The 23,005-nt window shown below is 43.3% G+C and overlaps 1 protein-coding gene across 3 annotated transcripts in view; it reads right to left on the minus strand.

Annotated features, from left to right (window-relative positions):
- Positions 1 to 280: 280 nt before the first annotated feature.
- The window catches only part of dlgap1b (discs, large (Drosophila) homolog-associated protein 1b), a 105,488-nt gene continuing 82,763 nt past the window's right edge, over positions 281 to 23,005 (minus strand). For 2 of the 3 annotated variants that reach the window (XM_028569217.1, XM_028569216.1), the window contains exons 7-12: positions 9,954 to 10,339; positions 9,791 to 9,870; positions 5,008 to 5,423; positions 3,672 to 3,763; positions 2,676 to 2,828; positions 281 to 2,156 (exon numbers count right to left, since the gene is read on the minus strand). In XM_028569217.1, coding sequence (XP_028425018.1) covers positions 1,938 to 2,156; positions 2,676 to 2,828; positions 3,672 to 3,763; positions 5,008 to 5,423; positions 9,791 to 9,870; positions 9,954 to 10,339 — 1,346 coding nt within the window. In that variant the 3' untranslated portion in view covers positions 281 to 1,937. Of the gene's footprint in view, positions 2,455 to 2,675; positions 2,829 to 3,671; positions 3,764 to 5,007; positions 5,424 to 9,790; positions 9,871 to 9,953; positions 10,340 to 23,005 lie in introns of all 3 variants that reach the window. The other variant, XM_028569218.1, reaches the window with a different exon arrangement.

The raw sequence follows: 23,005 nt of genomic DNA on the forward strand, positions 1-23,005 counted from the left end.
GCTCGGGATTGTCTCCACATTCAAGCAGCTGACAGAAATACCTTGTTACATTAAAGTAATTAGGGCTGAGATGTTCAGTAGGAACATCATTCAAAAAGATGGCATGAATACTATTCCTTTGTTTAAGATCATGGCCTATCCTGGTGACTTGTGTTATATACACTAAGAGACAAACCATGGGTCACATGAAGTCACACACACACACACACACACACACACACACACACACACACACACACACACACACACACACACACACACACACACACACACACACACACACACACACACACACACACACACACACACACACACACACACACACACACACACCTTCCCCTGAGACTGCTGTTGTGCTCGACTATCATATTAGAAATTAAGGCTGATCACTGAAACAGAAAAGACAAAAAGGTGCCTGTCATGCTAAAGAATCAACATAAATAAACACAGTATAAGGGCCTTGTTGTCAGTGCATAATAATAATTACAATGTCAATAAACAGTCATTGTTTTCCTAATCAATAAATTAAACATGAATACAAAATATTACAAATTAGATTTTTTTTAATGACCTTTAAATAATTGCTTCATTTTGGAGGCAGAGATCGTGCACACAGTGAGGAGAAAATAGTCCCTTTTCAGTCCTTTAGTCTCAATACTGTTTTGTCTAAAAATGACATAATAAAATACAGTACAACTACCAGTATTGTACCAAATATCAGTATTTTAGCATTGTCTGTAACACTTTAGAGTTTAAATGCAACATGACAATTAAACCTGGTTAAAAAATACAGAAAATATCAGTTACCTTGTGTCAGCATGCATGTCATGTCATTATACTGTATGTTCTTTATACAAACATGTTTTGCTCAGTTTCAACTGAGACAAGATGGGCGGTTTGTTTACAGTTTGTTGATACTGCTACCTTAATTTTCAATTACAACTAGGACCCTTTAGACCTAGAAAAATAGGAAGCACTTTTGAATTGAACATCTGAATCATACCACAGATACACACTCATTTTCTCACTCACACACACAGATTAGGTTTGTGGCATTTTTAAACAGTGGTTCTTTCAGTGAATCACACTCTTTGCAAAACCACAAAATCTGCTCCTGGCTCAACAGCCACTTTGCCTCACCTGGAGAAGCTAAATCTGACCTCTTGACCTTTAAGGGGGGGAAGCCTCTTGCTGCTGAAAAAGACCCATTTTCAGACAGAGGGCGAATTGTGTCGCTACCTGACACTATAGTTTCCTTGTCTGGTCATTATTTTCTTTCATAAGTTTGGCCTCAAAATTAAAAAACTCAGCTTATGGTTTTTCAGAATCAGATCGTGGGATTTCATACAAATAAAATACAAAAAATAAAATACATAACAGATAATACATCTTGGATATGAGTCAATATGTGAGGTCTGGTGTCTCCATTTGATTTAATACATTTGATCTGAGCTGCAGATCAGACCAAATAAATCACTTGTTGTGTGTGTTGCATATACATACATACACACATTCCACATGCATGCTCTCTTCTTTTTTTCCTCTGATTCTTGGCACCTGGAATATAATAACGTGAAGCATCACTGCTGTGCTACACCTGGCTTACTTTGCAATATTAGGCCACTTAAAGAAAGGGATTTATAAGATACTTCTTTGACAGTGAGGGGCAGGTGGAGGTACAGGAAGAGGAGGGACTGCTACATTAAAGCTGGGAGAATAAAATTTGGGAACTGGGTTTGGGGATAATAAATAAATAAATAAATACTGTAAATGTACATTTCGTGTTTTTCTTCCATTGTGACTGACCGCACAGTGATCTGGATAGTCCGCAAAAGATGTAATTATGTTGTGTTAGCACCCTAGCCTTACCATTCAGTGCTATAGAGTGTATGGGACAGTGTATTGCGCATGTGTGTGGGTACATGCATTTGCGTGTCTCATAGTCTGGTCTGAGCCTCTGGGATATAGATCTCGATACTGTCTGCGCTCTCGGTAGCAGAGCTCTGCCGAACCGACGCGGCACGTTTGGCAGCTAGCAGGCGTTTACGAGCCTCCAGACGCTGGCGCTCAGAGCTCTCCAGCGAGCGGTCCCTAGCCAGGGGAGGGTGGTGGCCCTTCAGGGGCTTCTTTGGCACAGGAGGGGGCATCCTTCTCTCCTGGACAGGAATGACAAATAGCCTTAATGACAGACCACTCAAGGCGAGCTGCAGCTAAACACAGTAAAAAGCAACACAACTGCAGCTGTCTTGCATAAGGGTTAGAAAGAGCAGTGTAGCTGTTGTCGGCATAAAGTCAGAGCATGCAATTTTGAATGAGGTTATGGTTCATAGTAGCAGCCATTTATGTGGGGTAAGAGGGCACGGGCTGGCCATTGTGTGAGGTAAAAGTGACCATTGGAGACGAGCAGGCCCCAACGGTGCATGGCAGGTAGAGTAGCTTCTCAAAAGCAGCTCACTGTCGACAACAAGACAGAACAAACACAAATACATGTGTTGACGTCAGGCAGGCAACATGACAGTATGCAATGCATGCTACAACAAAGCTTAGCCGTAAATCATTAGGACTTACAATTTAAAGTATACAGTAATGACAGCAGATAGCATGCGGGTGAGTAAAGCATTCCCGAAACAAAATTGAGGCCAGATGAATTTCATATTTGCCATGTGTTTGTGCACCTGAATTTCTGGCGGGGTCAGAGGATTCCAGTTGTTGGCTTTAAGTTGGTGGAGTTCATCAAACTTCAGGCTTATGTTCTCGATAGACAGCTGGAGCATGTCCCAGAACCCTGCCAGGTCCTGGGAGATGGGCCGTGGGTGTGCATTTGGGTTCTGATACGCAAACATTGCATATAAACACACATGAATACACACATAGATAAAACATAGTCTTAATGCTTACCATGCATTTTTGGAAATATGCTGATGATGCTATCTGAGGATTCAGTTTTACCGAAACGAACAAATTGAATGAATTACAGAATTGGGTTTCAAGTGAGTCAAATGCATATTGAGGCGCAACCTACTTGGAGTTTGAATGACTCAGATTAGTTTTTACGAATGAGGCACCATATGGTAAATATGTGGGAGTACTGGGTTTGTATCCAGAATATACCTTTGACTTCTTTATTACCCTTTGTTTTAAATCATACCTCCACTGTATTTAAACCAAAAAAATATCAGTTAGTCAATGTATCTGTCAAGTACCCATCTTTCATTCAGTATAAACACATAAACACTATAAATATAGACATTTTCCTGTTTAAAGTTGTATTTTAAGCATTTTATAATTAATTAGTTACCTTTTCCATCAAAGGAAATCATTCTAATATAAAGGTAAATTATGCAACACAGGTATTTAAAAGATTTGAACATGCACATGGACAAATGAAAGTAAATATCTACACAAACAAGGTTTTGTCTGCTATAATACAGAAATATATATGGTGGTATCAGCATCTAAAAAATACTGTTTGTCAGGCTCTAATTTTCACACAGCAAGTTCTATTTTTTGTATGTGAAAGACAGTTAGGGTGTGCAAATGCACACTCTACACTAGATGCATAGTAAATGAGCGCAGGTCTGGTCTGTCAGGATGATTTGTGCAGGATGATGTCAGTGTTGTGGGGGGGTGGGGGGGCTGGAGAAGCATGCAGAGGATGAGGTGACACATACCAGATTCTCCTCACACAGCTCCCGGAACTGCTGGAACTTCTGGGACATAAGCAGCTGGGCACTCCCCACTGCACTGCGGATCTTCCCCAGGACTGCAGAAAGACACAAATCGCACATGTATGCACGCACGCACACACGCACGCACACGCACACACGCACACACACACAATTCACAATGCAATTACTCACAGAACCGCATACTGCAGGCATGTTGCCGCGCTAACAGAGAGGGTGCATTTGTGATGCAACAGAAAAGGATACACTAGAATCCTCTTTTATCTGTGCTTCTCCGAAACAGAAGTCATTTAGGGAAGTGAAATATTTACTGAAATGCGCTGAAATTCCAAATCCAAAGAAATGAAAAATTGCAACCATACATGAAAATACAATTCAAAAGGCTATGTTTACAGCACATAAAATAAATGTTTTAGATGCCTTCATGTGATCAGAAAGGAAAAAAAAATCAAGAATATAGTCCTAAAACAATGGTCTCTTTTATTTCTCTCACAATGTCTGTTTGGCAGACTGATATATGAGATAAACAAGGTTGTGCGGCATAACCTGACTCCAATGTCAGTTCTATTGACTCACATATCCCTATGGAGTGGAACTGTCAGTGCATACATTAGTCAACATGAAGAAAATGGGATCAGAAACTGAGAGGGGGAGTAATGAATCTGCACTACAGCTACAATGTCTTCAACTCCTTGTGTGTGTGTGTGTGTGTGTGTGTGTGTGTGTGTGTGTGTGTGTGTGTGTGTGTGTGTGTGTGTGTGTGCGCGTTTGTGTGTAGTAGTGTGAGATCTGGGAAAACATAACCTTGAGACAGCCTCCCTGTTCAGCACGATCTGTGAGAGAATATCTTGCCCGGAACCATAACAGCACACTAGCTGCATAAACAAACGATATTTTCGGTAAGACATGAAATCAGCTGCGCAGCAAGGACAGGTATAAATATAGTGCCTACGGCCTGAGACTTGTGTATCCAGACATGCTCTGCAGTATGTGTATGTGTGTTACGTCAAGATCAAATGACCCGGAGGAGCGCTGAGAGAAACCCCTTCACTGTGTTTGTGCAAGAGTTCATTATATAGTGTGTCTAAAGGACAGATGTGTAGCTGTGGCCAGCAGCGGCCTATTGATAAGTATGCACGGTATGTCTGTGGAGGCCAGAGGGCCTGAGACAGGAACAAGCAGCTATTGTGGTCCAATGCCATGAATACCAGCACCCTCCAAATCAGAGAAGAGGAGAGGAGAGGATGAAAAATAGACCTAATATCAGTGTACAACAGACTCTCTTCATATCTTGGCATTTATGCACTGTGACTCAACTCACTCTCATCAGGCAGCTCATTCTCCATCCCATCCTGTTCCATCTGTCGACACCAGCCCTCCATTCGCTCCATCTCGGCCTGCAGCAACTTGAGGAACCAGCGGCCGTCCCGGTGGCACACTGATCGTCCGACAGCCTCCAGAGCCTCCACCTCTGGCTCGGCCACGCTGTCCATCCATGGGTCTGGAGGGGGCAGAATTGAAGGGTCGAACCCCACCTCTTCATAGTCGTCAGCCGCACAAGCGTGGTAGTGGTTCCCCGAGCCCTGGATGCTTACGGTAGAAGAGGCAGCATCGCGGGAGTGCTGGCGCGGCATGGTGGTACAGTGACGTGGCGGCAGCTTTGGGGCGCCTGTGGGGTCGTCAAGGTCAGCCTGCACTGCTGTGGTTACGCTGTTGGAGCGGGTCATCCTGCGGTAACTAGGAAAGTGAAGCAGAGACCTTTTAAAGATCTGATTGATTGCACAAACTCAAATTGTATAGTAATACCACATTAGTGTCTCTTTTTTAGCAGTAATTATGATAATATTGTTTACACACAGTTCTTGGTGGTGGTCCTAGTATGAAAAATGTAAATGATCACAGCAATCTCATCACTGATAGCGATGAATAGCTTTTGTAGTGTGGAACGTCTTTTGTGTGCGTGTGGGTTTTGCCACCTGGCTCATTCAGAAGCAACAGAGTGTGCAGTTGCTGTCACACCACAAGCCCTGCTCTGGGACACTGTACACACAGACACACACACAGACACACACACACACACACACACAGACACACACACACACACACACACACACACACACACACACACACACACACACACACACACACACACACACACACACACACACACACACACACACACACACACACACACACACACACACACACACACACACACACACACGACTCCTCTCTACAGCTGGGTGTTGTATTTGGCTCAGAGGCTTTGTGCTGCTGTTGTGCAGCCTTTGCCAAGTCCCTCCGCACCATGTGCAACAGCAAACACACACACACACACACACACATGTGCAAAGATTAAATCAACAAACACAAATTTGGCTATGTTCTATAGAGCAGCTCACCATCCCAGTAATGAATGGGACGCCAGAGGGACGCTGGTGTTGGTGGAAAGACTTGCCAGATAACTGTGCAGATAAGTGTGCAGAGCCAGCCTAATCATTGCAAGGTTACAACTCAAAGAGGTACATGACTCTGAGCACCTCTTTTATTAACACATACAAGAATGTACCAGGGCTCAAACAAGAGATTCACTTAGATAAGCATACATAAGGGCCCACATGGACAGGAGCTCCAAAGATACAAACAAAGAGTGAATAAAAGCGAAGAGTAGACATCTGAACTCATCACATATGTTCTCATGCAAACTTTTAAATTCTGGTATACCAAGCATGCCTTATCCTACTGTTAGACAGGTGTATGTATTTTACTATTTTGCTGTCAATATACTGCAAATTAGTATGTAACAACTTTGCCAAGCCAGAAAAAAGACTGAATTGCTAGCCTGCTAGCTGTACTCTGATCCAAACATGCTCACAGTCCTCCACACATGAACCTCAGCTTGACCTGCCTGCAGCACAACACACACAAATGATCATAGCTCCATCACGTCTGCCTCGGTCCGTCTCCGGATGCACACTCCTCCTCGAAGCTAACCATTCATCTCTAACCTTCCCCTTTTCTCATTCATCTCTCTTCTTCCGTGAAAAAAAAGAGAGAGCAAGAACAAGGGAGTGGCTTCGGCGAGATCAAACAGTATCTATGGACTTTATGTGTACGTGCGAGCAGCCCGCGAGTGTGAGTGTGTGTGAAGAGCAGTTAAAGAGTAACTCCTCCGAGCAGGTGTTCAGTTCTAATGACCTCAGCCTGCTTTCTATCAGCCTGCTAACAACTTCCTGCAGGGGCAGAGACGGGCAAGGCCAAACACAGCTCAGGCAAATAGACAGACATATCAATGGACAGTAGGGAAGGGCATTTAAGTCCATGTGAGAGAGAGAGAGAGAGAAGAGACTATAAAATATCAGGAAGGTGAACAGGAGAAAAAAAGTGCATGTTAAAACGCAGAAAGTCCATGTTTTCATTACATTCATGTGGTGAACATGACAGAAAGTTGTAAATAGCAAGCAGGTGGAGTATTGCATTCCATATGCTGCCGCTTTCGGAAGGGTCTCTTAACCTCTTAGGGTTTTGTTTCAAATCATATTAATTTCCCTCTCATCTAAACAGAACATGGTTCAAACCACAAACATGAGGAAATACTGAAGCCTCTTTAAACAAAAACAGCCTAATGTCTGATTTTGAAGTTGAAAAAGGCACCAGTACAAACTGAAAGAGTTATGTTGGATGACAGAAAACACAGCCACTCATGCTACTGCCCACCACAAATTGACATTTAACCTTGCAAATGCCCCTGAGGCTTCATGTTTGTTTGTCTTATGCCAGTAATGACAAACCTTCAGTCAGTTAGGACAAAAATAAGAACACAGGGAGGTCCCTTAAGTTGACTTTTCAAGATGGTTGTGCATATGGTTTAATCACTAGAACCATGAGCAATGCCACATTTCCCCTATGAGTGCAAAGCCATCTGGTGACCACCAACCCCAGACCCTAAACTTGCAAGGCCTTAAACATAATTGGAATCCAAATCAACTCATTTGCATGTTTGTGAGGAGATACTAGCAGTTTTTCAAAATGTTATGAGCACAGTATCTAATACATGTAGAAAGAAAGCTTTAAAAAAGGTCCAATGTGTGGGAATTTCTCCCATCTAGCATTGAGATCATATTTCGCAATCAACTCTCTCGCACCACGCAGTTCAAAGTACGTATTACAGCTACGGTAGCCTTCACGCTTCAAAAAGCCGGTCTCTTGCTCTTTTCAATATCCCTGTTCGTTTTGTGGGAGAAGAAGAAGACTCCTGTTCCTGAAATTTAGATTTTGAATACGTGTTGTCCTCCACGTTTCCTTCTTCAAACTTTCCAGGGCCGGGAAGCTACGATACCCATTAGCAGCATTAGCAGCACCTGTGAGTTTATCATGCGACAGCGAAAACGTGAAAGGTGGAGCAGTATGTCCTGTATGTCCCTTACCGGCTGACATATTTCAAGATGGCACATAACTATGGAGCGTCTACCCCAGTTCATGCAAATGCAAATGTAAAATTTCGAGCCAAAAGGAATACTTGGAATTGATGGTGGAGGTAAATATTCATGAAAAAGGACAAGTTTGTGAACGGGCAAAACTGATTTTGATAATGAACAACTAAACACATTACACACTGGACCTTTAATAAAATATTTGAGAGAATAAATATGATACATGAAAACAATTTGTTTTATATATCCTAGTCAGTAAAGACAGAAATCTGTATAAAGACAAGCATGTTGTTGCTCTCTTCCACTCACTCTCACTTAGTCCTAGTTCAAACAGCGAGGTGAGGTTATGACCTGCGACCGCTGCATATAAACACTGAAACTCTCTCTCACACATGCACACAGACACAAGGCAGTTTGAGCACTGGAGCGAGGCCGTAGGAGTTTGGCACTCTTACTGTCTGGGAATCTAATGTTAATGTAGGGGGCAGTATGCCCAGACCTCCCAGGTACACACACACACACACACACACACACACACACACACACACACACACACACACACACACACACACACACAGGTAAACAATCAAACATAACACAAAAATACCTTCCCACCTACCAAACATTAACCTGAGAAATACACAAGCTGCAGTGCTGCATAACATCCAAGCCTCGGCAGACTCGGATGGTTTCTGGATGAGTTAATATTTGGCTTGGCAACTCCGGGAACTCAGAGCTTGGTCAGTCAGCTGAGACCTCCCCTTTCAGAAAGCCCCTCACATTCCCTGACACTGTGTAAGTGTGTGTTTTTTAGTGCTGGACTGAGCCATCGCTGTGACTTTTGACTAAAGGTGATGTCTCTTTGAATTCCCGAAGCATGCCTTGGCTACTGCATGAAACCAGCACTGTGGCTAAATTTGTCAACTTCCTTCACCAAACAGAAGGTCACTGTTTTGACAGGGTGAGCGAAAGCAGACAAAGAAACCATAAATGCCTGCGTGTCCCAACAGAGGCCTCAATAAGCCTGGTGCAGTGTGAGCTAATGAAATGGCATGCACACTAGGGTGCTTCTCCTCAAACTGGGAACATGTTGCAGAATGAGAGGCTGTAGCTGACAGCACAGCAGTCTCTCAGTGCTCTCAGAACTAAACAAACCCAATAAAACGCCCTCCCTTTTTCTCTCTCCCTCCCTCCCACACATAAGCAAACACACACACACACACACACACACACACACACACACACACACACACACACACACACACACACACACACACACACACACACACACACACACACACACACACACACACACACACACACACACACACAGCCTCAAAGTAGCCTGGATCACAATGGCGGGAGCAACAGATGGCTGTCAACTCACCCCCTCCACCTTCCCAGCTCCCTCCACCACATCCTCTGGCCCAGCTGTCATTTGGGGCCCCTGGCTGAGGGGGCTCTGATGCCAATCTCCCCTGAACTGGGGACAGCTGGTTCAGGAAAGCCAGTGTAGGGGGGGCAAAAGCTTGCACTGCACCCTACAAACCACTCTCTGTCTCCACAAGTCTTCTTCCTACTTATGCTATCTCTGCCTCATCCCTCCCATCAGACCTATCTAGTTTCACTTTTACAGCCTCCTTCTCTTTCTCGCTTCGTCTCTCTACTCACCATCGCTCATCCTCCACCTGAATTCCTATCGACTGGAATTTAGACTGCTCTTCCGTTGGCCCTCCTTCCTCTGGGTCCACCTAAGAGGAGTCGAAAAACTGTCAAACTGCATGCCAGAGTTTTACTATAGAACTTTAACAGAAATCCAGGCTCATCCACAAACCTGGATCCCTATGGAGAGGGACTTGCGGAACGCTTCCCTCTGCGCCTTGCTCTCCGTGGAGACGTGCGCAATGGCAGAGGTGGTGGCGGTGGCCGTGATGGTGATGGTGCTGTTGGTGACGTGTTGGCTGGCGGGGCCGTGCACCTGAGCATTAGCCGCTTCTATGGCTGCTGTCAGGGCCTTCATGCTGTCGATGCTTTCTGTGGAGTTGGATAGGCCCGGCTGGGAGCTTATGCCCGTCCGCGGGCCGGAGCCCCCGTCCATGTAGGCATCCTGAGCGGACTCGGTGCTGCTCTGTGCCGTGATGGATATGAAGGGTTTGGACGGTGTGGTCCGTGGTGGGACTGGGGGAGGAGTCTTCTTGTAGGTAGTGATGCATGAGGACACTGCAGGGAAGAAAGAGAAAGATGAAAGTATGTATAAAAGTATACATCTCAATAAAGCTTAGGAGGTGTGGGGTTTGACAGAGGCATTTAGGAAGCAGGGTTGAGCTGCATTTTGGGAAATGAAGCATATAATGTTTTTGAAATTAGACCCATACTAGAGACTAAAAGTCAGGATATCTCTGCCAATGCTGCTGCAATTTCAACCCTGCTTTTTTTTAATCTGTCTTGTGAGTTCCCCAACTTTATGGAAGTGTCATACTAAATCATTCAAATACACCTTTAATTATCCATATTGGCAATTGGATGGATTGATGCAGCAGCAATGCAGTTACATGTAACATAAAAAATATGATTATGAAGAAAGTGGAAGAAAATACTGTAATAAAAAAAAACATTAAAAAAACAAAACATATTCAATATTTATGAATCACTGCCTGAGAGGAAATTACTTTGGTGACAGCTGACACCCTGACAATTCACCCAGAGGTCTTGGGTCCATGTGTTGGAGTCGAAATGGACAGTAGATTAGGGGCAACTTTAACAAATCAGAGCCTCGTCTAGTAATAGGATTAGAATGTCAACCACTTGACCCACTGATCTAGATGGTTAAACCCTCTACGCACTTACTGTACACAATACAAACCAATTTGATGTGGCGAATATAGCCCTGCATGCTTGTGTGCCTTGCTGTTGATTGCACGCATAATTGCACAGAATATAAATTATATTTATGATATAGCACAGAAGTTGAAATCCATTGTAGAAGAGAGATTGAGAGTTCAGTACACTCAAAAGGCGTATTAAATCCAAGCAAATAGATATTAAAAGCATCATCATCAGTAAACCTCTCCCTCTTTCTGTCAGTGCTCTCTCCCTCTCAGGTTACAGCTAGGTTCTGTACAGACAATAGAGACACACACACACACACACACACACACACACACTCACACACACACACACACACACACACACACACACACACACACACACACACACACACACACACACACACACACACACACACACACACACACAAGCCTGTGTATAGAAACATGCCAACAGACAAAAAACATAGCCTGTCTAAAGAAAGACAAAATCAGCCACCTCCTAACTACATTATGCCTTGGAATCTCCTTCCTGGCCTGGTGCTATCATCAAAACAAGGTCTCTCTCTCTCTCTCTCTCTCTCTCTGCTGCGAAACTAGGACACCGGGTTTCCTGGATCCCTTTTAATCCCTACAAAAGACAAACATCCTACCGCAGCGAGATCGCTGCTCTGTGTGCGGCAGACAACTGTTGCCAACCACACCCAGCACAAGCAGCCATGTCTAAAACTATTAGAGCAGGATGGTGTTTGCTTTGTGTCTTGCCATCTCATTGACAGCTAAAGAAAGGCCCTGACATATTGGAGGGCTGACTTCATCCTCTTGGTTTGTCAGAGTCATCCGCTGCCCTCCATCCTCCCTCCTCTTGCCTCCTGCCACGCCAGCAGTGATTGGATGATCCCAGATGAGATTTCACTCAGGTTTTGACAAGTTGGAAAATCCTGAGATGAGATCACAGTTGCTAATATAAGTGCCTTTGATGGTGGGGTAACACACCACAAGAAAGACAAAAGAAGATGACTTACTGTATTTCCTTCTACAGCTAAATGTCAGATGTTTTGAGAGATACTGTATATGCAGGAATTGCTGCCAAAGACATCTTAGGCGTAATCATCTGAGCATGCTGCGATATGCAGCACTGTCTAAACTTTTCACAGATGTCTAGGGAATATGATCAACATACTGGGCTAATCTTCAGAAAGGTCACCAAGTACAGACCCACAAGAGAACAAAAAATACACAGTGAACAGACACAAGCAGTCACACAGAGGGACAGGGCGAGGTCATGCTCCTATCAGTCGTGGAGGTTCAAAGGATAGAATGTCAGCCTCTTTTAGAGCTTCTATCCCCTGAAGTCATCTAAAAGTCATACTTGTGTGTGTGTGTGTGTGTGTGTGTGTGTGTGTGTGTGTGTGTGTGTGTGTGTGTGTGTGTGCGCATGTTGGAGGACTGTCAATGTGTGTGTGTGGGATCCTATCAGGCCGAGGGAAGGGTTAAAGAATAGAGGATTTTCATCTGCTCAATAAAGCGCTGTATGAAACAGGAGATGGCGCGCCGTTTCCCACCTAGCTGTCACTGTAAAAGCCAGACACGCCGGAGAATGACAGGGGGTTTTGACTGCCAAGACAGGTTAAGTAAACACAGGCGGGAGTCGGAACATGCCCACGCACACATGTATGGGCACACGGGCCTGCAGACATGCACACGCAGGCACGGAGAGGCACACAAATGACATTGACACAACCCAGCTTAATGTTTCAACCTCTCCACATCAAGGGAGACCACAGGCTTCCTGCCACTGATATGCTCTCTATTCATCAGGAGCTGTTGTCAACAGTGACTGGGTAAGTCACTTGGATGTAAGTGTGCATCATCAAACATTTTGCAAAATGAATGGATTTAAGTTCCTATGTAAGGAAAGTTTGAATACAAATTTGAAAGCTAAATTAAGTGAATCTAATTCTTGTCTGTCTGACAATAGTGAGGAGAAAGCGTCTGACCAAAAACAACAGTCAAGTTTCCAGTTCCCACACAAATGATAAGAAAACAGTTTTATCCTCTTGCAGCCATTAAAGCATTAGACAGCTACACTGCCCTGGACCTCCCACGTACACAAACTGTCAAGGACAAAGGGAAGTGGGAATGTGACGCAGGATTCCATCAGACCCTTGAGAAGGAATGTGGGAAAACTCTTTACCAACCACAGATAAACACTGACAAGCACACAAAAAGGGTTTTACTGTCACTCCCTAATATCAGGTTAGTGGAGCTTTGATCACAAAAAAAGACATCATTCAAATTCTCTTGTGAACTGAGAACAACTTCCTCACTTAATAGAAATGGATTTGTGGAATTTCATCTCTCTTCTCTCGCAGAAGTAGGTGCAGCCTGCTGCGAGCATTGTCATCCCAAAGAGAAGAGTTTGTGAATGACAAAACTCTAGTGGCTCTCTGCCAAATCCCTCTTTTGACAAATACTTCAAAAGTCCCATGCTGACAAGTTAGTGTGAATAGCAGTTCTTCTTGGCAGAGCACTCCCCCACCTCTGGGCTTGATAATATCAAAGAAAGCCCTCTTCCCTCCCCTGAGACAAAGCAAAGTCTCCATTCATTTCTCCTGCCTCCAGAACAAAAACATACTCGCTAGTCACCACTTTTTTTTTTTGGCTCTGCTGATCACTGTGTCCCATTTATGTGTCTGCATAGGTGTTTCCTTTGTTTAATCATTTTGTTCATGTTACTAGACAGATTGAAGGCAGGCAGTTGCCTTGTAATCTCCAATCTGTGTATCTGTTTGATAGGCCACTTCAAAGAGCAGACGGTTTGGTTTAAGATGCTAGCTAACAGGAACGGGCTCCCCCGCGCGGGGGCCAAGGGCAAATCCACCACCATCCAAACAAATACAAAGGCCCGGAAAGGGGGCGGTCAGTATGGGGGAACATTGACAGCTGAGCCCAGCTGCACTGTGTTTGGGATGAGGGTCTGCCAGAGGGGAGAGGGCAGAGAATAGTGAACAGAGAAGAGGAGCTGAACAAGAGCTAAAATCAGAGAGTTACTGCCTGGCTCCGTCTGCTCGCTCGGTCCAGAGAGAGGAGAGAGAGAGAGAGAGAGAGAGAGAGAGAGAGAGAGAGAGAGAGAGAGAGAGGGAGACGGACAGTCACCCTCTCTCTCTCCCTCCCTCTCTGTCAAACACACACACACACACACACACACACACACACACACACACACACACACACACACACACAGAGAACCAGCTGGAGTCCTTAGTGATCGCGTAACCATGGCGACACATAGCAACATGAAGTTTGCCGGGAGGCTTGGCGTATATATACTGTCTATGCTTGGCGTTGTACCAGCAGCAAGCTTCTGTTGGCTATTCGTTTACCTTGACAGGGTACACTGCAGCTGCACTGACACCCACCTAAACACCAGCTAGCGTAAATTTTAAAATCAAATAAACACCAGGATAACAGCGTAGAGAGAAAAACTGTGTGCCGCTGTGTTACAAATGAATATCCAATAATGTTTCTAGCCCTGAAGCGTGGGCTTTGTGCAGCTGAGTAGTGAACCATACCAACCAGTTTGTGTTGGATCCTTGTCAAAAAAAGCTTGTCACCGGGTTTCCGGGGCAGTCATGAGATAATTACCTGAAATGGTTCACACAGGATTATATTACACTGCTGTTGTGAACAACAATGCAGCAATGCAAGGCAATTTCTAAATGACTTCACACGGCCTTCAGTAGGCTCCTATGAGTTACTGTAAAAATGTAAAAAATGAATAACAAAAAGCCTTGAGTTTCAAAGTGTTTTGACATGTTAAAATAAGCGGAGATAGCAGGTCTGTTGCTCATCACTTATCAATGCTAATAATAATACTGCAGAGACACAACAAAACCTGCACACAACATATACAATAGTGCTTTAAAAGTCTTCTGACAGCCGTCTGAGTCACCTGAAAGTCTCCCAGAGACCCTCATGTCAGTCTACGCCTCTCAGCCACCAGAGGTCAGAGGTCACCAGAGAGGTTTTCTGCTCTCCAGATGCCTAAACTCTGTCAAACACAATAGCTCACTGTTTGAGCCTATGTGTGTGTATGTGTGTGCATGAGGGGAAGGTGGCAGTCTGCAAGCGCCTTTTAAAGAAATATATTTAGCATGTGTGAGTGCTGCACTAACTGCAGCATTTAAATTCTTTTTTTTTTTTCTTAAGTTAAACACAAGCATACATATCAGCACATACAATTTGTTAAATATGCCTCCGGTGTCCTCAGACCAACAGTGCTATCAACAAAGCCTTGTGCTCACTGTGCCCTTTTGACAGACACCCATGTCAACAGCGGGTAACTGGTCTAGCAGGCTTGTGTCTCTTGAATCACTAGATAAGAGTGTGTTTACTAACTGTCAGCCACCACTAAATCTGGCAGGCAGCTGCGTGCTCTTAGGCAATAGATTCAATTCACTTAACCCACTTTCCTGAGCTTCAAGTTAAAAAAGAAAGCCTGGTTACCTGCATTCCTCTTTTAATGGCCCCTTTTTTTGGTACCACTTCGGTCAAGGTTCCAAGCAAATAGAGTTAATACTAGAAGGTGGAGTTAAAATATGCAGACCACTGATTGGTCAAAGAGAACCGTCACTAGTGCGACACGGGACATCCTGCAAAAACCCGCAATTTAAATAGCCAAGCTATCATCACTCGCGGCCATAATTTCTTTCATTCACTCGCCCCAGATTTTAAGAAATGGCAGCCAGCAAAACTAGGTTTTGTTGCCGATTAAAGGATCCAGCAATAAAGATGCCACAGCAGTTTCATGCGGCATCACTATGGCTAAGAATCCCTCTTACACTAAGGTGGTACTATCCGTAGTGGGAAACGAAATAGAGAATAGCACCTGGTACCAATAGTGAGTTGAGTCGAGCCTAACCATGCAGTGGAAATGACTTACTGCATTGAAGATGTAGTGTTTTGAAGTTTACCTATGTGGGGGACATGACGTCTCTCCGGAAATATGTAAAGGACTGTTTTATATCCCTCTAAAATCTCAAAATAACTGACATTTACTCATAATAGTAGTGTAATCGTTAACATCAACACTATAAATAGCAACTAGATGACATTTTTTGTCATGTACAATCATCCAGGATTTGGTATAAATATGTAATCCCAAAGTTCCTCCCTTTACAGTACTGAAGCATGCAGGCTAATCTCCTGAAGACTTTTTTTACATGACGGCAGTTTTCTCATTAGACCTGCCTTGTGACGGCTCCAGGCCATTTCCATTGTTATCCATTGCTCCTTGGCAAGGGCTTTACCCTGACTAGTCCACAACCACATGAAGAGACACAAGTCTTTTGTTTCTGTCCAAAAAACCTGCCTGCAGGGGGTTGAAAGAGAGAGCATAGTCACTCAATGTTAAGAGGGGAGAGAGAGAGAGAGATAAAAAGACAGAATAATAGAAAGACAAGTGAGAAAATGGTTAAGAGAAAAGGGGATAGGACAGAAGATAAGTTTACTGTGCCGTTTCCTTCAGTTCCTGTACATTCCAGCTGCTTCGTGGAGCATAAATCCGAACATTAGCCCCAGTGCTAAAGCTAACACACCCACACATCTCACGCATGCTTTCACTGCACTCATTTCCCACAGCATTGCTCACCGACTGACTTTAAGAGTAGACTGGCTCTCTGTGCGGAGTGACACATCACATGTGCCGGCAATGACAGCATGGGCAACTCTAGCAAGCCGTGGCATACCGAAAAACAAAATCATGTAGCTGGGGGAGATCAGTTAGTCATTAAATTAAACTGGCTTTGTAATTGAGCAGTGACTAGGTCTACATAAATCTCTGAATATGGAGCTTGTTAATGTCAAGCACACAGAGACAATGAGTGAAAGAAGAAGAGAGGACAGTCTTAAATGGTGGTATTTTGTGTTGCTGAGTGGATAATACAGGCCACTTAGGCCACTGTCTGCTATGCTAAAAATACCCACAACACAGCAATATGTTGCCACCACACTGTCTCCAAGTGCTAAACACATAAAACATGACAGACTGTCCACAAGAACTAAAAGTCTGTGCAGTTACAGCCACGTACAGAAAAACATAACCGCAAGCCTGGGGAATAATGGACTCACGGACAAAATAGCAAACACACAGCAAAACAGACAAAAACACAAGGGGCTGACACACACAGCCTTAAGTGAGAGGGCTGAAACACAATGCCGATGTCATGTCATTACATGAAGGATCACTGCTTGCTGCAGCTGCTATTTACATATAAATGCAGCAGAATGTGGTCAAAAGTTCACTTCTCCTTTCCATGGTTAGCATACAACAAGCACTCTGGGGATTAACTCCAAGAGGCAAAAAAAGTCATAACTTGATTCATAAAATGACTGGGCACAAAACTAGCAGGAAAGCTGGCTGACAGTTTTTACAAGCGTTTAAGTTTACTCTTCCAGGAATGCCGTGAAACATCAGCTACGGGTGTTGTTTCACAGTCCTGTTTTTTTCCCCTTGCATTCCTTCCTCCTTTTCCCCTGTTTGACGTTCTTTGTCCTGACCACTTGCACATGGAGGGGAAAGGAGACACTGGCGGGCTTAATCCACCGCCAGAGGCATGCTAAAGCCATCTGGGCCCAAAACCAAATGTAAGGCCTTCTGCGTCTCCTATATGAGAGGAGGAATGAGGCAGGCGGGGGGGATGGATGGAGAGACGGAGATGGAAAGTTAAGAGCGAGAGAGAGAGAGAGAGAGAAAGAGGAAATTGAAAGAAAAAAAGAGGGGAAGAGAGAAAAGGTAGGAGGTACAAGAGGAGCTATGGGGGGATTTGGAACAAGAACCAGGCTACACTGACGCATACTGTCTTTTGTGGTTTCCAGTCCTGACCCTCTGACCCTATACATCCTGTTGAAGGGAGGGAGGTGGGCGGAGGGAAAGACGAGATGGCAGCTATAGGCACTGGCTGCATGTGTGTGCATCTGTGTATGTCCAAACCAGCGAGCAATGGAGACGGCATGTCTCAGGGAAAATATGAATATCAGAGTAGATGCTACAGAGCGGTCTCTCAGGTGTGATTTTTTACACCCCTCTTCCCTCTCTTCCTACGTGTTTACATCCACTCCCTGCAGAATCCGATGGGGGTGGAACAATAGTCTCTACAACATTCCCACTCTCCTGCCGAGAGCCCTCGTTTGTCTTCTGCATTCCTTTCCCCATTCATCTCTTTCTCCTCCTGCATAGAAAAAAAAACTACTGCCACTCTTAACACGGGGGAGGGGTCTGAGTGTGCGTCTTAAAAACCTATGAGTGGAATCAGTACCCCTTGAACACAGCCTCCCCCTTTCCTCCCTGTTTTACTTGGTTAGTGAAGCAGCAAAGCTCAAAGAAAGGGAGGAGAAAGAGGAGATGCATTCTTTCTCTCCCTCTTGCTGTCTCTCTCAGTGTGTATCGGGGGTGAGTTGTGGCTTATGTTTAATGACTGGTTAAAAAAAAATAAAAAGAGGGAGGGCTGGGTTTCTTCCCCACCGGCCACATACACACAGGCTCAGTCACTCAGACACACACACACACACACACGAGTCTGGGACTTTCACAGAGAAGTCTTTAATTTGCACTGGGGCCTGGCCTCCCACACTGCACAGCCCAAACCACCCACTTACAGCCATGCACCATGCCCCAGAGTTACTTCAACATACTCCCTTCTCTCTTGAACAGTGAAAGCAACATGAACCACACAATTTAGCTGTCAAGTAAAGTCTAAAAAATGTCCAACATTCTGTCAAGAGAACAGAGCAAAAAGCATGTTTCATCTTTTACGTCTCCATGGAGGAGGTTTAACTCTATATCCTAACCCCTCTTCTGTTTTTCATCCACCCAGAGCTTTGAATTTGCGGGCCCTGCCTTGCCCAACTTTAGCATACAGGAGCCATGAGGATCATCCACAGTAAACACTGAGGAAATCCTTTCGGGCTTTGCTTTTTTCCTTTGCTCCTTCTGATGTCAAAACACAGACAGGAAGAGCAAAAAGGGAGGAGTGGGACAGCCCCTACCTGACAGAGCAGCCCCTGTCCACCTGATCACACATGTGTGTATACATCTTTACATTTGGGATCCTCAAAGTAAAACTACAAATTCCTTCTTTTAGCAGGAAGCTTGTGTGTGTTCTATCTGCAGAGTGGTGGACAGCAGGGGGTCCAATGCCGCAGCCATTTTTTGTGTTTGCCGTAGCCCTGTCAGCTCCTCCCTGTGCCCCTCTCTCATTTCTGCCTTTTTTTCAAACCAATAGCAGGAGAGGAATGAATGACATTCTCTTCCTGTGTCAAATGATATCCAAATGCCACTCTTCCTCCCTAAATGGCTATAATTAAAGCATTCCAGGCCATAACAAGCTGGGACCAATTAAGTCGTAAGTAAACATGAACACCTAACAGCCACTAACAAAAGCTTCAAGTCCTGCAGTTTAATCCTATTGACTTTTATTCTGCTTTAGAGCATGAAATCACTATCAATTCAGATTGTGGAAATGCACAATGATTACACGATTGATACTATGATATAGTAATTTCTGCAGAAATATTCAGCAAGTTCCTACAGGTGCAATTTATCTGCATAGGTTACCTGCATCTGCTAATCTGAGGATTAATACCCTTAAACTGACACTGAGCCATAGAAAAGCGACGCTGACTGTTTTTGCCTTTTGTCAATGAAACAGTGACAGTACAAGTTCCCACTGGCTTGCATTCTCAGACAGTCGTGACAGGATGAAGTAATTACTGAGCGACTGACACACCAGCATGGTTAGGATTTATCTTCTCCAGGAAGAGAGATAGCCAAATCACAGTTTATGCACATCAAGGCTCCTAGTTCAGGCTTGATCCCGGAGAAGCCACACACAGACACTTTGACACCACACAGACACATGGTTGCACACACACCCACATGCTCAGAAGCTCCATGCAGGTATGGCTGCCAACCACAACTGGTGTCTTTCTCCTTTTTACTCCACATGTATACACTGCGTGTGCTAGTGTGTCACCACATGCCTCAACCCGGCCCTTGTTTCCTGTCAAACACACCTACTTGCACCATCAAAGCATGGGGGATGACAGCATTATGCAGGTGTGTGTGTGTGTGTGTGTGTGTGTGTGTGTGTGTGTGTGTGTGTGTGTGTGACAGAGAGACGGATGACACCAGAGTACTGGTTAATGTATCCCCTTCTTTGGTTAATAATTCCACCTTAGAGGATGGCAGCTTTGATCCACTGACACACAGGTGTATTTCACATGCAGCGACATACATTGCTAAGGCAGGGCTTTATCTATCCCTGTAATTAACGCCAGAGCATGAAGAACTATATGTGTGTGTGGGACTTAGGAACAGACATGGCAAGAGGGATTGATGGAGCTCAAAGGAGCCTTCCTCTTCAATGAACATCGTTTGATCTCCATGTCTCTCAGGCACATATACATCAAGCAAAGCATGAATGTCAGTCATGATTCAGGGGTACAGTATCTCATTCATTTCCTCTATCTCTGTCTTTTGGACACACACACACACACACACACACACACACACACACACACACACACACACACACACACACACACACACACACACACACACACACACACACACACACACACACACACACACTGTTGATAAGACACACGGTGTGTCTAAAATAAGGTCTGATAGCAAAAAACAAAAGAGAAAACTTGTGAGTTGCCCCTTTTACTGAGACCCACTGCTGTTGTGAGACATCAGAATGCAAGCTGGATTTATTCTAAAACTGGGAATGAAGCACCATCTAGTGGTGATAAACCAAAACTGAAAAATGAATACAATAAAATTACTGCTGAATGAAAACATAAAAAAGCTATTTTTATTTAATGTTATATTTTGTCCTTTTTATTTAATATCCTGCATATCCACTTGACACTTAACAAATTACATTAAAGGTAGGGAATTCTTTTTGGGATGAACTAGTTTGTATATTCGTATTTCATAGAAAAGACAGGTATCTTGCTATTTAGGGTTCTACTTTGGTCATTTGTTTTGCTGATGCCCACAATAATGCAGCAGTTACATTTACTGTCATTACATTCAGTCAATACAATTTTCATCTGTGCTTTTGCTCATTTTTAAGTCACAATTTTTTACAATTCTCAAGAAATTTCAAACATTGGCATTTCATCACTAAATGTTTAAACTGGACTCGTCTCAGCGATGCAGACAGTGAGTTTAACTTTGTTTTGTATTGTTCTTTTTACTGGGAACCATGCAATATTTGAGTAAAGTAAAAATGGGAAAGTTATTTAAAAAAAATAGATTATGAGTTGGTATTCTTATACAAAACATTTAAATTGGAAAAAGCCCTTTATCAGGATAAATACTTTAAGCATGTTTTTCAAGTCATTTGAACATTTGTACATAAACATGTTAGTGAAAGTATTAAGCAGTATATATAATGATAAATTAATGTATTTCTTTTGATTTTGTATATATGTCCCAATAACATGTTCTATTATATTTTTGATGATTGAAGTGGTGTCTTGGCAATGCCATGTGGGGTAAGCCAAAATGTTATAACATCAAAATAAAATCTAACTAAAAATACAAATTAGTCTATTTTTTTGTGCCCACTGATTTTATGAATCAAGTCAAGACTTTTAAGGCTAATATCCAGAGTGCTTGTACAATCTAAACTGTCTTTTTGTAAAGGAAAAAGAGAAGTTGAATATAATATTGCTCAGATTTATTTATGATAGCCGCTTAGCTAGCATCATATGAAAGCTACTTATCCTGTACAGTATTTTCATTTTGCACTTGCCTTTGTTTCTTAAAAATACTTATTGAATAACTGTTTATTTTGTTCATGCAGAGAGCATGCATTTCAAAATGGTTAACTAAAAAAACATGAAAAGCATATTCAAAGACTGAGACAATAACGTGTTGGCAAGTAAGGACAGGATCAGCAAGCACTGAGGCTCCATAGTTTAGAACGCAACAGTTTTAATTAAGAACCATATTTTCACCTGACCTCTTTATCTTTGTTCTGCTTTTTATGTGGACTACTAGAAATCTGGAATTAACTTTGCCCACAGCACCGAGGAATTAAGAGGCTGGTAAAAGAGGGAAGTTGAAAGAAAGTAAGGGAGTGAGAAGAAACATAACATATGCAGGGAGACTTAGTGAAAGACATCAGATCCAGACACTTTGGTCTGTTGAGTACCCCTGAGTAAGGGAGACTGTGTTAATGATTTGCCTGTCATCACATCACTATCCAAAGTTACAGTAAACGTGGACACCTCACACCTTCACTGGATGACTAAAGTAAAAGTGTCTGCCATTCCCTTGGCAAGAACATCACAAGCTTAGCTTTAACATGATAATTGCTACTTAAACAATGCGGTGAAAGACAGAAGGGGGAAGCTAAAGTCTTGTGACCGACTCGGTTAGTCCCTAAAGTCACATAGGGGTACAACAAACCTGACACAACAGGATATCCCTACAGAGGGCCATCTACTGCACTAAACCACTCCAAACTCATAAACGACAAATATATCAGTATAGAGCTATCAATCCAACATTTCAGACCACACATTATGTACTACTGTATTTAAAACATATATTTAGCTGCTTTCACATTAGAGGGGCATTAGCAACATAACTTGATTACCGGTAATACTTAGTAGTATTGCAACTGTTCAAGCAGCAGTTTTGTTTCTCTGACCATTGCAAATGTGATACAATAGTTGGGTGGGCCTGTACATTCAGATGGAACTAAATAATCTTAACGCTGTATTTTATTAGGGTCTTCAATTAGGCAAATATAAAGTAAAATGTTACATGGTTATATTGACATATTAAGTAGGCTAGATTTAAGATTATAAGCTAATTGTTTAGATGAACAACATGTCATTTTACACTTTGTTTTTTGTACAAATTAAACAAACAAGATATAATATGTTAATTAGTGAGCTTTAGAGGTTTTGGCAGGCAGATTTTTTTTAACATTTGGACGGAGCCAGAGCCCGTTTTAACTGGATTCCTATATTTATG

Source organism: Perca flavescens, chromosome 22 (genome assembly GCF_004354835.1).
Source record: "Perca flavescens isolate YP-PL-M2 chromosome 22, PFLA_1.0, whole genome shotgun sequence".
NCBI lineage: Eukaryota > Metazoa > Chordata > Actinopteri > Perciformes > Percidae > Perca > Perca flavescens.